The sequence below is a fragment of the Lissotriton vulgaris genome, chromosome 1_1 (assembly GCF_964263255.1).
Source record: "Lissotriton vulgaris chromosome 1_1, aLisVul1.2, whole genome shotgun sequence".
In the NCBI taxonomy this organism is placed as follows: domain Eukaryota; kingdom Metazoa; phylum Chordata; class Amphibia; order Caudata; family Salamandridae; genus Lissotriton; species Lissotriton vulgaris.
Window position 1 is genome coordinate 1325873341 of NC_141685.1, and position 17693 is coordinate 1325891033.

The 17693-nt window shown below is 42.0% G+C and overlaps 1 protein-coding gene across 5 annotated transcripts in view; it reads right to left on the reverse strand.

Annotated features, from left to right (window-relative positions):
* Positions 1–11425: 11425 nt before the first annotated feature.
* The window catches only part of LOC147749096 (retinol dehydrogenase 7-like), a 605822-nt gene continuing 599554 nt past the window's right edge, over positions 11426–17693 (reverse strand). For all 5 annotated transcript variants that reach the window (XM_086966140.1, XM_086966108.1, XM_086966131.1 and 2 more), the window contains one exon: positions 11426–12632. In XM_086966140.1, coding sequence (XP_086822266.1) covers positions 12439–12632 — 194 coding nt within the window. In that variant the 3' untranslated portion in view covers positions 11426–12438. The remainder of the gene's footprint in view (positions 12633–17693) is intronic.

Here is a 17693-nt window from a genome sequence, read left to right on the forward strand (position 1 = left end):
CAAATCGTTGAAGATCCCATGGAACGGCGGGGGCTACTTACCATTGGTGCAGCAGGGGCACAGAGGCCCAGGGACCCATTGAACCCTTCTACCAGGGTCTATGGCTCCATGCTACGCTACTAGGGAAGAGACCTCTGTATGAGCATTCATTTGAGTCATCGAATAAACGACTGTTGCACTCCTGTTTTTACAAAAGCAACCTACTGTTGAGTTTACAAGTGAACTGCGAGAGACATGTGCAGTGTAATGCTAGCCACAAATTCTGAAAGCTAGAGGTTTCCTGCACACAAACACTCCTCTGGTGTGGTCACCTCTTCCTCAAACTCTCAAACCCACATCTTGGAGGAGCGCGTTCTGTTGTAGTGTCTAGAACCTGGCAGAAGCTTCCTCGGAAACTCAGCTACAACCTGTGCAATCTCTGTTTGGAAAAAACATAACATATAGCGTTTCAACTCTGCAATTATCTGCTTCAGAGCCTCTTGTTCCATGTTGCTTCTGTTTACTGTGCTGCTTCTCTTTTAAATATGCTACTTTTACAGCACCAAGGGGGCTACATTGAACAGTGTCTTCTAATGATATGTAACATGACTTATCATCTCGAAACGCGAATCTTCCTCCTCTAGCTTAGGAAAAACTCTCCTTTCCTCTCCTCCTTCTACCTCCCCCCTGGTGACCAGTTATTTATCTAGACGTAAAACAACTCTATTGCCCTCTAGATTCTGAACTTTTCAATTACTCTGAGTTTTGCTCTATGTTAATAGTGCGTATTGCAATGTGAGCTATTTTAAGTTTCAAATACAGTGTTTGTACGTCACCCTATTACTTACTGCAGACTAACGACACTACATCACTATATAAAACTGTTATCACAAATAAATAAATAAATAAATAAAAAGTGGCCTGTTGAAGCTCCAAATGGCTGGCGCACCTCGAGGTTCCAAAATATCCATATTGTTTTCAAGACTACATATGGCTAATATTTGGCTGTTGATTTTGTTCAGACCATTTTGTTAACTTGCCCGCATTTTTGTAATGTTTGCATCGTTTTTTCGATTGTATTAAAGTGGAGACCAATTTCTACTACAAAAAGGGTGAGTGTCAGTCAGCAGCAAAACTCTAAGAAGCCACACTCCATTACACCGCATTTGCCCACAATGCCCAGTCTTCCAGCCTCACCCCTCTCTTTCCAGGGAATTTGGAGTCCACATATTGCAGGAATCCACACCTGGGACTGGCAAGAGAACTGGGCCTTGCAGATGTACAGAGCTGGTGTCTTAGACATCTGACTGCACGAGAGAAAGGGTGAGACAGACGACTGTGCTAATGAAATGCAGCCACAGTTGGAAGCAGTAGAGCTTGCCCTAATACCACAGGCAAGTAAATGCTCACTGTGAAAGAGCAGGAAAAACATTATTACACGCTCACGGTGGAAGAGCAGGAAAAACATTATTACAGAAACCCGGGCCAACACATCAGAGTGGGCTATTGTATTTTCACTAGTGCACAAGTGTTCCCACAGAGGAAGATCAGACCCACGTTCTGTTCTTGACGGTGAATCGCCCCGTATGATGTCTCCAGGTTCATCATCACACGGATATTTCGACGGCGAGTCTGTTTTGCATCAAGGAACCACCAATCTTCCAATTGAAACAAATAAGAACCAAACAGTAATGTACTCGCGCTCTAAACTCAATAAAGTATAATAAATTAAACAACCACCCGTTTGTGGAGCAGAAGGCTAGGCAACGACTGGCCATGTGGTAGCGCCCTTTGCTTCGTTATTTTAAATGCGGCTTAAAAATATCAACACGGGCATTTTACTCGTTTTCGGGTCTTTACAAAAATAATACTGTTCAATATTTCTTTTGGGGTGGGGGAAACAATCTGTCCAAGCAACAAATGATTGGTACTATCGTTATTAATCATTTAAGCCAATCTGATAGACGTTGTACTTCTTTTAGTTTTTGTGTGTGCCATTTCTTCGAGATTCTACAGTCTTATACATAAACCATGTTTTACAGCAGTTTTTTTTTTGTCCGAAAGTGATGCTCCAGCTGCAGGTGGGCCGCTATCCATGTACCCTCATGATTTGCATGCCATGATCCGTGTTGCCATCGTTGTTATTGTTTAGTGTAATAGACTGACTCTGGGACTTTGTTACAGGCACTGGTATAGATAGGCAGCTCCATCTGCCCACAGAGGGTCAAAAGCTGTCACAGTAAGTAAGAGACTCAGCGTCAGGGCTTTAAAGGGGCCAGCACACTCCAGGTCACTCTCACACCCGGCAGCAATTAAAAGCATTAGCAAGGGGTCAATGGGGTGGACGCAGAGCTTGATTGAGGCAGGAACAGAAGCAACAGCGGGGGATGGAACGGAAGGAATGGCTGGGTGGCGGAGGGTGTTCGGAAAACGTAAGTAACATAGGAGAGAGCAGGAGGGACAGGAAACCAACATGGAGCTTTTAGAAAGACAACAGGGTTAAGTACACAGGCAAGCCCAAAAGGCAGGGGCAGGCAGAAGCATTCAAACAAGGACAGTACAATAACAGATGCACTCTTATGGAGTGCACCACCAAAAAGAAAACAAGCGCTGAAACACAAACGCGTGGGGCACTAAAAGCGGGCGGCTGTGTGGACAAAGGCTTTCCTGTGGTGCACAGCGTTTACCTTGCGGGAGCCAGCACGATAATTGCTAACATATGGCACTGCTGCTCGCTCCCACAAGGCAATCGCCAAACGTGCACGAGGGCTCATTGGGAACAGTACAAAACATGCACGAGTTCCAAATAAAGCGTGGAGCGATTACAAAAGGTCTCTAAAGCAGCGCTTCTGCGCTGCTAGGCGAGACCTAAAAACTGATTGGACCATGAGGCTACAGGGACAATGGTATTAAATACCTGTGGGCACATCAACAAGGGAAGTCGATGTTCGGAGGTGGAAGGTATCCTAGTGCCCAGACCTGTAGATGGAGGGAGGAGCAGCAATGTAAAGTCGGCGTGGGTGGGTGAAGGGAAAGAGCATGATGCAGACAGGAGCATACCTGAAAACGTGAATTGCTGTAGTTCAGGTAGAGTTCCAATAATGTCAGGAGGCAGGCTGGACCTAAAAAGTAAAGTAGGAAGGGATGTCAGAACGTCTATGGGGCAGTGGGGTAGCAAGGGGAGCAGGGGGCTGTGGGGGCCTTACCAGGATGTGAAGATTCTGGATATCTATCCAGTGTGGAAGAGAATGAATCTGAGTGCAAGCGGAAAAATTACCACTGCACATGGACTCGTAACGGGCGAGTTATGCGTCCGGGTTCGCAGGCGAGTGTGCTGTGAACCGGTATACGAATTCGGTGAGTGAAGACCAGTAGCGTGGGTCACGTGGGCAAGAGGAAAAAAAAACTAGCACGGGTGCAGTGAAGCCATTTCTGGATTATTGCAGCATTGCCTTTCAGGTTGTTTCTCCTCCTTTAACTGCCCTCTATACCTCTTACTTGTGTCCAGGGCCTCCATATCTTAATATGTCCCCTTTTTTCCCCCTTCTCCCTCTCCTCTCTGTACAGCACTCTACTGGATTTAGTAACCATTGTCCTGAAGGTGGCCTGGAATTGAACAGGTCGAAACGCTGTCCACAACTCAGCGTAAACCGTGGCGTTCATGTGGTCAATCAACTCAGTCTAAATCATAATACTTAACTTGTGTATATCTGCTGTGTATCATTGACCACATAACTACTTGTTTTTACAGTTTTTTTGTGCTTCACGCTGTTTCCTCACCCCTGTGTAACTGCACCGTTCACCATCTCTAGCACGTTCTGTGCACACTTGGTTGTTATGGTTACTTTAAGTAAAATTGTACTGTAGTGCTGTTACAACTACTTACAAATAACACCCTATCCTGCAAGAAAACTTTTCGTGGTCTTCCTTCCTTTTTAGGTCTCGGCTAGCGTAGGCTGCGCACATGCGCAGTTTCGCTGGCGAGATTTAATTACTTGGAGTAGCGAGGTTAAGCCCCGCCCCTCTTCTCCATTGGCCGGCCTCCTAAACGGCGGCCAGCCATTGGAGAAGAGGTCCCAGTGATGACATTCTTTCGATCTAAGCCCCGTCCTTTTTGGATTGGGGGGCGTGTTTTTTACTTTCTTTCTCCCCTCTTCTCCATTGGCTGGAATGTAAAACAACAGTCAAAAACACGCCCCCCAATCTGTAAAGGACGGGACTTACATCCAGTGTGAGCACAAGCAGCTTTTCTATGGGGCGTGTTTTTCTATGGGGTGTGTTTTTGACTGTTGTTTATTGCCCCGTCCTTTTGAGATTGAGGGGCGTGTTTTGGACATTCTTTCTATGGGGCGTGTTTTCTATGGGCAAGGTTGTAAGCTCTCTGTGACGCAGCTCATGCAAAGGCTTTCTCAGTAGTTTCTTTCCCAACATGGCCCGCCTCTTTCCATTCTCCACTCACTCCCCCATGCCCAGGCTCCGGTTTCCGACCGCGCTCTTCCGCTTCCTTAAAGTGACTTTAAGAGAACAATACTGTAAGTGCAGGCGTGTGTCGGGGCGCACGTATGCAGGTCCCAGGGAAGAGGCCCAGGGAGCGGCGCGCGTGACTAAGGGGAGGCGCTGCGGCAGACACCCTCAGGGGCCCTCAACTTCCTCCCGACGGAAGTCTGCCCGTAAATGTTCATGTGGTTCCCAAATTGGGGACTCAAGAGTAGGGACCCTCTGCTCCCTCGCTATGTCTGGAACAGCCTGGTGATCACCTTCCACATGCCAGGCAAGAGCGAGGTGCTAAGAGTCGAGCGAGGCTGGCTGCGGGCTGGGCTGGAGGCCTGCCCGCCGCTGCTCCCCTTCGAGGCGCGTGTGTGCAGCGCCCGGAGCCCACCAGGGACAAGGCGCCCCCGAAGACGGACAAGGCGGGTGAGCAGAAGTGATCGTCTGTCGTGGTCTGGACCCGTGCCCTCACCTGCCCCGGCCCCTCCCTCTGCTCGCGGGTTATGAACACAGGCGTCAGGGGCCCAGTGGCTGTAGGACCTCAAATCAATGCCTGGTCTGTAGACACCTCTTGTGTCCCCCACAGCTGTGCACACCAACCCTCGCTCACCGTCCGGCCTCTGCAGATCTCTCCCTCCTCACTGCTGCCCCGCAGCCCTCTCCCTCACCCTGTCCACCCCAACAGTCCGCTCCCTCACCACCTCCTGTCCAGCCCCCTCCTGTGTGTGGGTGTGTGTGTGTGTGTGTGGCTGTGTGTGTGTATGGCTGTGTGTATGTATGGCTGTGTGTGTGTATGGCTGTGTGTGTGGCTGTGTGTGTGGCTGTGTGTGTGTGTAGCTGTGTGTGTGTGGCTGTGTGTGTGTTGCTGTGGCTGTGTGTGTGTGTGTGTGACTGTGTGTATGTGGCTGTGTGTGTGGCTGTGTGTGTGTGTGGCTTTGTGTGTGTGGCTGTGTGTGTGTGGCTGTGTGTGTAGGTGTGGGTATGTGTGGGTGTGGGTCTGTGTGTTTGTGTGTGGCATTTGTGAGACATTAAGCTATTGGCATTGTAAATGACAATGCCATTTATTTATCTGTTTTCAGAACCAACACAAAAATAAAAATGTTGTCATTTACAATGCCAATAGCTCAAATGCTTGTTTCTCCTTCCTCGAGTGATTCCTACACTCTTTGCAATAGCCCTTGCTAATGATTACTGGTTGATACACTGTTGGTTTGCTATGAACATAACCTTGCACTTCTATAATCTTACCTCGTCCAGCACATTTTACATAAGGTTTTAATATCACTAAGATTATTTCTCCCTTAACATTGTTTTGTAGAACGATTAACAATAACATAATTTTTCCCTCTCAGTTGAAACTTGCAACTATATGTTCAATTGATGTACCAACACATTCTCCAAAGTATTTCTGAAAATATATGGATCACTGACAGAATTTCGACCTCATAAATATCGACCTACAAGAATATCGAGTCAACAATATCGAAGGCAAAAATATCGACATACTATCTACAACATGGTAAGTACAAAAATATCGAAAAAATAATATAGAAGTAAAAAATATCGATTTTTTTTCTTTTAATATATAAATGTAAAATTAAGTATATAACACTAATAAATAAAATATACATATTTAAAAGTATCTAATAATGTTTAAAATTAATAAATAATACATATATATTAATATTACATTAATTAAATATATACAGTAAATATATAATATCTAAGTACTGAACAATAATTATTAATATTTATTTTACTAAATTATAAATTAATAAAATATATTCTAAATTATTAATACATTTACAAACATAAAACAATAACATAAATAAAATGTAAGTAATATAAAAAATAAAATAAACATTTAATTTTTTTACAATTAATTATATAAAACTTTGGATAGCGTAAGGGTAAAAATTACTATTCCCACTCCAGAGAGTGCAACAGTAGGGAAAGCATTGGATAGCGTAGGAGTAAAAATTACTATTCCCACTCCAGAGAGTGCAACAGTAGGGAAAGCGTTGGATAGCGTAGGAGTAAAAATTACTATTCCCACTCCAGAGAGTGCAACAGTAGGGAAAGCGTTGGATAGCGTAGGAGTAAAAATTACTATTCCCACTCCAGAGAGTGCAACAGTAGGGAAAGCGTTGGATAGCGTAGGAGTAAAAATTACTATTCCCACTCCAGAGAGTGCAACAGTAGGGAAAGCGTTGGATAGCGTAGGGGTAAAAATTACTATTCCCACTCCAGAGAGTGCAACAGTAGGGAAAGCGTTGGATAGCGTAGGGGTAAAAATTACTATTCCAACTCCAGAGAGTGACACAGTAGGGAAAGCGTTGGATTGCGTAGGGGTACAAATTACTATTCCCACTCCAGAGAGTGCAACAGTAGGGAAAGCGTTGGATAGCGTACGGGTAAAAATTACTATTCCCACTCTAGAGAGTGCAACAGTAGAGAAAGCGTTGGATAGCGTAGGGGTAAAAATTACTATTCCCACTCCAGAGAGTGCAACAGTAGGGAAAGCGTTGGATAGCGTAAGGATAAAAATTACTATTCCCACTCCAGAGAGTGCAACAGTAGGGAAAGCGTTGGATAGCGTAGGAGTAAAAATTACTATTCCCACTCCAGAGAGTGCAACAGTAGGGAAAGCATTGGATAGCGTAGGGGTAAAAATTACTATTCCCACTCCAGAGAGTGCAACAGTAGGGAAAGCGTTGGATAGCGTAGGGGTAAAAATTACTATTCCCATTCCAGAGAGTGCAACAGTAGGGAAAGCATTGGATAGCGTAGGGGTAAAAATTATTATTCCCACTCCAGAGAGTGCAACAGTAGGGAAAGCATTGGATAGCGTAGGGGTAAAAATTACTATTCCAACTTCAGAGAGTGCAACAGTAGGGAAAGCGTTGGATAGCGTAGGGGTAAAAATTACTATTCCCACTCCAGAGAGTGCAACAGTAGGGAAGGCATTGGATAGCGTAGGGGTAAAAATTACTATTCCCACTCTAGAGAGTGCAACAGTAGAGAAAGCGTTGGATAGCGTAGGGGTAAAAATTACTATTCCCACTCCAGAGAGTGCAACAGTAGGGAAAGCGTTGGATAGCGTAAGGATAAAAATTACTATTCCCACTCCAGAGAGTGCAACAGTAGGGAAAGCGTTGGATAGCGTAGGAGTAAAAATTACTATTCCCACTCCAGAGAGTGCAACAGTAGGGAAAGCATTGGATAGCGTAGGGGTAAAAATTACTATTCCCACTCCAGAGAGTGCAACAGTAGGGAAAGCGTTGGATAGCGTAGGGGTAAAAATTACTATTCCCATTCCAGAGAGTGCAACAGTAGGGAAAGCATTGGATAGCGTAGGGGTAAAAATTATTATTCCCACTCCAGAGAGTGCAACAGTAGGGAAAGCATTGGATAGCGTAGGGGTAAAAATTACTATTCCAACTTCAGAGAGTGCAACAGTAGGGAAAGCGTTGGATAGCGTAGGGGTAAAAATTACTATTCCCACTCCAGAGAGTGCAACAGTAGGGAAGGCATTGGATAGCGTAGGGGTAAAAATTACTATTCCCACTCCAGAGAGTGCAACAGTAGGGAAAGCATTGGATAGCGTAGGGGTAAAAATTACTATTCCCACTCCAGAGAGTGCAACAGTAGGGAAAGCGTTGGATAGCGTAGGGGTAAAAATTACTATTCCCACTCCAGAGAATGCAACAGTAGAGAAAGCATTGGATAGCGTAGGGGTAAAAATTACTATTCCCACTCCAGAGAGTGCAACAGTAGGGAAAGCATTGGATAGCGTAGGGGTAAAAATTACTATTCCCACTCCAGAGAGTGCAACAGTAGGGAAAGCATTGGATAGTGTAGTGGTAAAAATTACTATTCCCACTCCAGAGAGTGCAACAGTAGGGAAAGCATTGGATAGCGTAGGGGTAAAAATTACTATTCCCACTTCAGAGAGTGCAACAGTAGGGAAAGCGTTGGATAGCGTAGGGGTAAAAAATACTATTCCAACTCCAGAGAGTGCAACAGTAGGGAAAGTGTTGGATAGTATAAGGGTTAAAATAACATACTTATAAATAAACGATTTTTGTAGTTATAAAAAAATAAACTATTAAATAAATATAAACCATATACAACACCTATACTTAATTATAAAACACATGCTTAGCAAAATATATTTTACCTAAAATAAATTTAAAATAATACCATTTAATAATATTTAATTACCAATTAATAATTAATTAACAATTATATTATTAACAATACAATTAGTTTTAATACATTATTAATTAATTAAATTTACTTTACTTCCCACCATATTTCCCTATAAAACCACTATCCACAACATAACACATTTATCCATTTATGAATTAATGAAAAATAATTAGCAAATAATTAAAATTAATTAATTAATTAAAATGAATTACCAATTAATTAAATTTATTGTATAATTCCTACTAATTATTAAATAACTAACCATAATTAAATTACTCCCCACCCTATTCCCCTATAAACCCACATCCCGCTACAGAAAATATATATCAATTAATCAATTAATTGATTTTTTTTAATTAATTAATAATAATTAGCAATTAATTATAAATAATTAATTAATCCTACTAATTATTCATCAACTTACCATAATTAAATTACTTCCCACCCTATTCCCCTATAAACCCACAACCCGCTACAGAACATATATATATCAATTAATAAATTATTTAAAATTATTTTCCTATTATTTTCAAATAATTACCAATTAATTATAATTTATTATTAAATCCTACTAATTAATAATCAATTTAACATAATTAAATTACTTCCCACCCTATTACCCTATAAACCCACAACCCGCTCCAGTACTAAAACATACAATTTTCTTATAAATTGTTTTATTTTTATATAAAATTAACACATATAATAGTAATTATTTTAAATACTTAAGTTAAACATATAACACATACATAATAAAAAACTATAAAATAATACAAATATCGATATTAGGGTCATCGAAATTAGTAACATCGATATATATGCTATCGATATTACTAACTTCGATATTACTTACATCGATATTAAGAATTTCGATATTACTTACCTTGGGTCGATATTCTGTCCTACGATATTCTTGCCTTCGATATTATGCTCCTTCGATATTTCAGACTCGATATTATGGTAGGTCTATATTTCCTACTCGATATTTTGACTGTGTACCAAATATATAGCCAATTGCTTTGGATAGTAGTTTTCCAGTTCATGGTAATATTTCAAGGATCCAATGATAATGCTAAATCAGGGAGCTTCCCAGTGCCCTTGTCTTGTTCAGGATGCGGAGAGAGGCCGAGTTTACACTCCTCGGGCTGTCACAGACTTCACAGTCCATGGTTTGTATAAGACAAGCAGTGATCCTATCCCAATACGTTGCAAAGAGGTACAAGAGCACATCATATGAGGAATATCAGCCTCAGTGGAATTACATCGAGGACAAAGAAAGGAAGCCCCATAAAGTTGATTATTTCTGATAGATGTAAAATAAGCTTGGTTTAATAATTAATTTAAATGTGCATTCTGTGATATTTTATTTGGGTTTGCAGGTATCTTTTCCCATTCTGAATCGTGTAAAGGCCTAGTTAGATCAGCGTCCCACTTTGGGCGAAGTTAACTACATGATACATCTAGGTGTTGTGCAAAAGCTCTGTAAAGCCATTTGATTTAGGCGTTTACCATCGCCCCATAGTGTGTAGTGTCTGAAGGACATCATGTGCGGGCATGTCAGTTGTTCGTTTGTGCCATAATCCCTGTAGTCCATGTTTAAGTTTTTGATAAGTAAGGAATTGCCCATTTGGAATATTTTTGCAAAAAGCCATCATAGAACAACGCTCCAACCATGTCCTTTTGTAGACCAGGGGCGAAGTTGGGATGGGGTCAGCCAGTTTTTATGCACAGGGAGTCCAATTATTCGGATTGCATGAGCATTAAGAAGGGTATGTTTTGTAAGTGCTCAGGAACGTTTCAGACATGTCAAGGCAGTGTATAGTAAAACCGGCATCTTGCCTATAGGTTGTTGTTAAAGTGTAAGTCTTTGCAGAGTACCATCTGTTGAATTCAGACTTTGTAAGCCTCTCTCGGCTATTGAAGTCCCATCCTAATTTGGACTTTTTATTGATATATTTACACCAACAATGGCATTCACTATATGGCCCATTGCCCTTTTCTATCATACACAATTTCTGTGAATATTTTTATTTGCCCACCGTGCACTCTCTTGAGGAATGAGCACAGATTGTGAGGCATTAAAATTGTTCTTCTTTGTTGGCAACCGATGGTTATGGTCTTTTTGTATTGATAAAATGCTTATCATGAAATGTTATTAATTAAATGTTGCTGCCATAATTAATAAAATGGTGACTCTTACCACAAGGCTGCACCTGCATGCATCCTATAAGGGAAATATGTGGCTACCTTTTCGGAGCAGTGCCGAGCCACAGCTTTCCATTTTTTCTCTGGAGAATATTTTTAACCTCCAGAAAAGTTTGAACGTTAGCTGGTAAACATTTCATTGTGACAAACTGCAAACCTTTCATGTGCCTCTCTTCATGGCTGGCGACTACAAAGGGTCCCTACGTTCAGTAATCAGTAAAGCGTAACTGAGAGAGACCAACAGCCTCTATATACCCTCTTTCTATTGCTGTCCATCCTCAGAGGGTGCCTGGCTCCCAGTCAAGCACACCCCGTTGACTTCCATTGGATTTTGGTGCCTACTGTTTCCAGTGGAAAACCTTTTCATAATGTAATAGCTCTTAGTCCCTCCATTCAGTTCTCATGAATTTGGTGTAATTATAGTCATAACTTTCCTGTTGTGATCTTGCTATTCATGAAACACATGCAATGTTCTCTGCTGCTTTTGCCAACATAACAATTGATACCTATGGATTCTTTACAAAAATCAGTTTTCTTAATATGAATTACATTTTCTTGACTTTATTTGAGCACCGTCACATCAAATACACTGTGTTGGAAGACATGATCAAAAGGTGGCATTGTAGACCGAGGTAAATGAGGGTGAGCAAGAGAGACAAGGAATTTAAGAGGTTTTCAGAGATAAAGGTACCATATTAGGGTACAATTAGACCTATATAGAACTGGTAATTTGGTTACAGATCAATTTAGCTCACATTGCATAACAACTTGGGTACATATATTTTGTATTGATCAGGCATTTGGAAATTGATGCCGCTCTCTAAGGTGGTGCACACGAATATTCAAATTGTTAAACCTGACGTGAACAGATTTTCTCTAAAGTAGGTATAATTCTAGTTAACTAGCTGGATAAATCAGTGAGATCATCGATGGATGTAGGTGCGATAAACATGTTTTCAGTATGAGGAGTGAGAGCAAATGATTCCATTTAAGTACATTCCCGCTCATCCTCTGCTGTGAGAGTAGCATTCAGATGTCCCAGTGGTCCATTCTCCAGAGGAAGGAGTTGCCCAAGAAGTTGCAAAGTGAGCTTGCTCAAAGAGAAGGCAGCTTACTCTAACTAGAAATATACCCACACCTACAAAGACAACTACTAGAGATGTCAACAAAGGGTTTGAAAGGTGCCGCCCATAGAGAAGGAAAAATCATCCACTCAGGAGATGTGGTCCAAGGAGAAAGGAAGTTGCAAATAACATGTCACCCAATGAAAAGAGGGCTTCCCCAAATAGAAGACTTGTCACTCAAGGAGAGGAGCCTGTTTCAATGACCCTTCATTTGATGTGAAATTAGTGACAACTGTAATGTGTGAGTTAGAATCCTGCCCTCGTGGACTCTTAGTGACTTTAAAGGGTGCTAAAAACAGTGGAAGGAAAATCATGCACTATAGTCAGCCCCACAAAGGGATGAGGCATTGTACTGAATCACCAATAAAGTCACCCATGATGCCATCTATCTTTCCAAAGATATCACAGACTTATTGGATTGAAAGTCTTCTTAAAGCTTAGCGATGATATAATCTGCCAATCTTGTTGGAAAGTAAGATAATGGGATGTAGAAAAGTTTGGCATCCCAGCCGGCAGTGTAGCGTGCTCGCGGGTACACAGCCGTCAGCCCGTGCTCCATGGAGTCTGTGACCGGCGACAGGTTGGCCTTCATTGCACCTAATAAACTCTCAAATCGTCGGTGATCTGCATGTATGTAAAAAGAAACATATGTTCAAATGGAGATTACAAATATAATCTTTACACTTTAAGACTTTACATCATAATGCGTTTTGAAGACATTTGTGGATATAGAGGGTACATCTTTAGCTTATTAGGATTTAATACTTTCTAATACCTTGCCCTGCACTGGGTGTCCAATCTTCCCTAAGGCTTGTGAGAGCACACAAGTGCTTACCTACAAAGGAGAACGCGGAGGAAAGCCCAGAAAAAAAGTGTGTGAAGTCTATTAGGAGACAGCACAGTGCTCTTAACAATGTACTGAAGGACTGGTGATTTCACTGTGACAGGAAAGAATGGTTCTTTATCATTCTAGTATTTTTCCCCTATCCTTTGTAGTACGCACCCTTGCCCACCAGCTATGTAGACAAGTATCCTTCAGTCCTCTGCTGCCAAAGCCATGTTGAGAGCCATGACACAGAGAGACCAACTAGTAGGTTTAGTCAGTAAATATTCACATTTCTAAAGGCTGCCCCTCAAGAAGCTAGATTCCACAATTAGTCAAGTGTACCTGTTATAATAAGCAGGGGGTGTAAGGCAGGTCCCTGCAGCCCCTGCAGGGCAGGGGGGGGCCTGCCCTTCAAAGGGCCCAAATCTGTTAGAGGGCCCCCCATTCAGTTCAATATCAATTTATATCTGCAGGATATGGGAGACCCTTGTCACATTCTGCAGAGGGGCTCATCATTTTGCAATACGCCACTGATTTTAAGCCATAATCACAGCAATTATCTGTTTAGCTTTAGTGTCTCTGCCTCTCTACTGGAAATCCCTGATCAAATTATGCTTTTTGGGTCAGTGGTAAGGCAGGACTCTGTTCCGCTGGTATGGGCTCAAGTCTGCCCTATGCTAGACCACATACTGAGAGATAGACGGCACCAGATCCGATGTTTAAATGTAAACATTCAATTGTCAAGAGCTTCCAGTGGCGGCTGCCTCTGAAGGGGGGTGGTGGGCCTGGGGGGAGGGTTGAAAAGGTGAAAAAAATAAAAATAATTGTATCTGCTTTGCCTCCGTTGCGCGCCTCCCCACAGTCTTCTTGTCTTCTTCCCAGCTGCCTACAGCCTGCACTGGAAGCACCCAGGCTTCCTGACTCTACCAGCCAATCACAACACTGCAGGTGCAGTGTTGTGATTGGCCTCAGAAGCCTGTTTGGCTGCTCAGGCAGAGCCTGGGGAGACTGGGCATGTTCTCCATGGGGCTGTGCAACACAGCCAATGGAGAACATGCCAACTACGCATGACTGTGTGGCCGGCCCTAGAGTGCCGGTCAATTCGTCATGCGCATATAGGGAGGGAGTGCGAACCTCTCCTGCTTCCTCTGCGGAGAGCCAGGCCCACTGCGCCCGGAGTCGCAAAGGAAAATAAAATGATAATAACCTCTTGTTATTATCATTTTATTTTTATTTTCCACTGCTCAATGAGCAGTGGGACGACACTCCTCTGCCTTAGCGGAGAAACCTCCACTGAGAGCTTCAAATGCAATGACAACTTTGTTTAAGAGCCCAATGGACGGCTGAGTTCAACAGTCCAAGAAAAGTATGTAACTGCATCATTGCAGAGGGGAACTGCAGTTCTGCAACTGTCAATTGCTGTCCCTTCCTAATGTCTCCAGGATTTTCTCCTGCTTAAAGGGTAGCAATACTTCAATCAGATCTCACTTCCCTCATGTAATTTCAGAATGTTTTATTGAGACTGTAAAAGAGTCTGGAGATAAGAGTCACCGGACAATGTGATTACTATCTTCAGTTCCTTAACTTTAATATTAAAGACAAGCATTAGTAAATGTATTAGGTTTCGCCTATGTGATTAATAATAAGCTGATTTTGCTGTAAGTTGTAGCTTGCTGAGTAGTTGTACAATATAAGTTACAGAAAGTCAGTTAAAGTGTTATGACTTGTTTATGTACAAAAAGAAAATATAGTGTCCCGTTACTAGTGGGTTAGTGCAGGCAAATAATAGCACAATTTTGAAAAATGAAATGAAAGAGGGAAATAATAGAATTATTTGATGTAATAGCAATAGTATGTGTGTAGAGGGGTTCTGACAACTTTTGGGCCCGGTGTCAGTGCACCTGCTGCACCATTAAAATCATGACTCTAGTGCCCGCAAGGTAACTGCACTTTTGACTGCCCGTTTAGTAGTAAAGTGTAGCAATATTCTGTGTTTAGTGGGGTCACTAGAGCTTTTGGCTCTGGTGCCACTGCTCCTACTGAACTATTCAAATCAAGCCCCTATTAACTGCAAGATAACTGCAGTTGTGTCTGCCTGTATAGTAGTAACGTGTAGCAATGGTAGGAGTTTAATGAGGAGCCTACATCTTTTGGTATTGGGGCTACTGCACTTGCTGCTCCATTAAAATCATGACCCTATTGCCTGCTAGAAAAATACACCTGTGATTGTCTTGCTTAGTAGTCAAATTTAGCAATAATCTGGGTTTTGCCCCAAGTGCCACTACACCTGCTGCACCATTCAAATAAAGTCCCTTTTAACTGCAAAGTAACTGCAATTGTGAATGCCTGTTTAGTAGCCAAATAAAGCAATATTATGTGTTTAGAGGAGTTCTGACAACTTTTTGGCCAGGTACTACTGCACCTACTGCACCATTCAAATCACCATCTTGTTGTCTGCAAGGAAACTGCACGTGTGAATACCTGTTTAGGAACACAATATAACAATATTAGGTATTTAGTGGGGTGCCTGGAGCTTTTGGTCATGGTGCAACTGCACCTGCTGCACTATTGAAATAATGACCCTAGTGCTTCCTAGATAACTGCACTTATGAAGGCCTGTTTAGTCGTAAAATATAGCAATATTTTGTGTTTAGTGGAGTTATGACAAGTTTTGGCCAAAGTGCCACTGCACCTGCTGCACTATTTATATCATGCCCCTTTAAACCGCAAGGTAACTGCAAATGTGGCTGTCTGTTTAGTAGTAAAATATAGCAGTATTAAGTGTTTAGAGGGATTCTGACAACTTTTTGGCCAGTGCCACTGCACATGCTGCACCATTCAAATTATGACCCTAGTGCCTGAAAGATAACTGCACTTGTGGTTGCCTGTTTAGGAATAAAATATAGCAATATTAGGTGTTTAGTGGGGGTGCCTGAAGCATTTGGTCCCAGTGCCACTGCACCTGCTGCACGATTGAAATCGTGACCATCGTACTTGCGAGATAACTGCACTTTTGATTGCCTGCTAAGTTGTAAAATATGGCAATTGTTAGGTATTTAGATGAGTTCTGCCACCTTTTGGGCCTGGTGCCACTGCACCTGCTGCACCATTCAAATAATGACCCTATTGCCTGCAAGATAACTGCACTAGTGAGGGCCTGTTTAGACGTAAAATATAGCAATATTTGGTATTTAGTAGAGTAATTACACCGTTTGGCCCGGTGCCACTACACCTGCTACACCGTTTAAATCTATCCCCTTTCAACTGCAAGATAACTGCAATTGTGGCTGCCTGTTTAGTAGTAACATACAGCAATATTAGGTGTTTAGAGGAATTCTGACAACGTTTTTCCCCGGTGCCACTGTATCTGCTGCACAATCCAAATCATGACCCTAGTGCCTGAAGGATAACTGTCCTTGTGACTGCCTGTTTGTTTAATTGTAAAATATAGCAATAATCAGTGTTCAGTGGGGTGCCTGGAGCTTTTGGACCCGGTGCTAATACGCCTGCTGCACTATTGAAATCATGACCATAGTGCTTGCTAGATAACTGCAATTGTGACTCCCTGTTTAGATCTAAAATAATATAATTTTAGGTGTTTATTATAGTTATGACAACTTTTGGCCCCAGTTTCACTGCTCCTGCTGCACCAAAGCTGTTTTCAACTGCAAGGTATTGCAATTATGACTGCATGTGTAGTAGTACGCTATAGCTATATTAGGTGTTTAGTGGGGTCTCTAGTGCCACTGCACCTGATGCTCCATTCAAATCATGACCCTATTGCCTACTAGATAATGCACTTGTGACTGTCTTGCTTAGCAGTAAAATGTTCCAATAATCTGGGTTTAGTGGGGTCCCTAGAGCTTTTGACCCAAGTGCCACTGCACCTGCTGCACCATTCAAATAAAGTCCCTTTTAACTGCAAGGTAACTGCAATTGCGAATGCCTGTTTAGTAGCCAAATAAAGCAATATTATGTGTTTAGAGGAGTTCTGACAACTTTTGGGGCAGGTGCTACTGCGCCATTCAAATCACAACCCTGTTATCTGCAAGGTAACTGCACTTGTGACTGCCTGTTTAGGAATAACATATAGCAATATTAGGTGGTTAATTGGGGGGTGCCTGGAGCTTTTGGTCCCGGTGCGACTGCACCTGCTGCATCATTGAAATCATAACCCTGTTGTCTGCAAAGTAACTGCAATTGTGACTGCCTGTTTAGTTTTAATATATAACAATAATCTTGATGTAGCAGGGTAACTAGAGCTGTTGGCCCCGGTGACACTGTACCTGCTGCACCATTCAAATCTAATTCGGTTTAACTGTAAGGTAACTAGAATTGTGACTGCCTGTTTAGTAGTCAAACATAGCAATATTATGTGTTTAGAGGAGTTCTGACAACTTTTGGGCCAATTGCTACTGCACCATACAAATCATGACCCAGATGTCTGAAGGTAGCTGTAGCCTTTTTAGTAGGAATACAATATAGCAAAGCTGTTGTATATTAACTTAATTTTTAACGTGCAGTGTTTATTACAACATTTAGAATTTGATCATAATGATCAAATACATTTTGTTGAAAAAATGAATCCGGTAATGCTTACAAAGAGCAAAGAAAGGTAGTGAAGTAGGAATAAGAAATGCCACAAACGTTCTAAGGCATCTGCTTTACACAACTAAGTAATAATAAGCAAGCATTCCAGCATACTGTTAGAAGCTGTTTCCTTTTTCGTGGTGAAAGATCTGATTTTGGCAGTTAATGGAGATTAAACAGTGTGAAGAGCTTTAGCAAAACTAACGTAAATTCCACACAAAAGCGAATGAACACAGTAATTTGACAACCGGAACTGATTAGAACCCCCT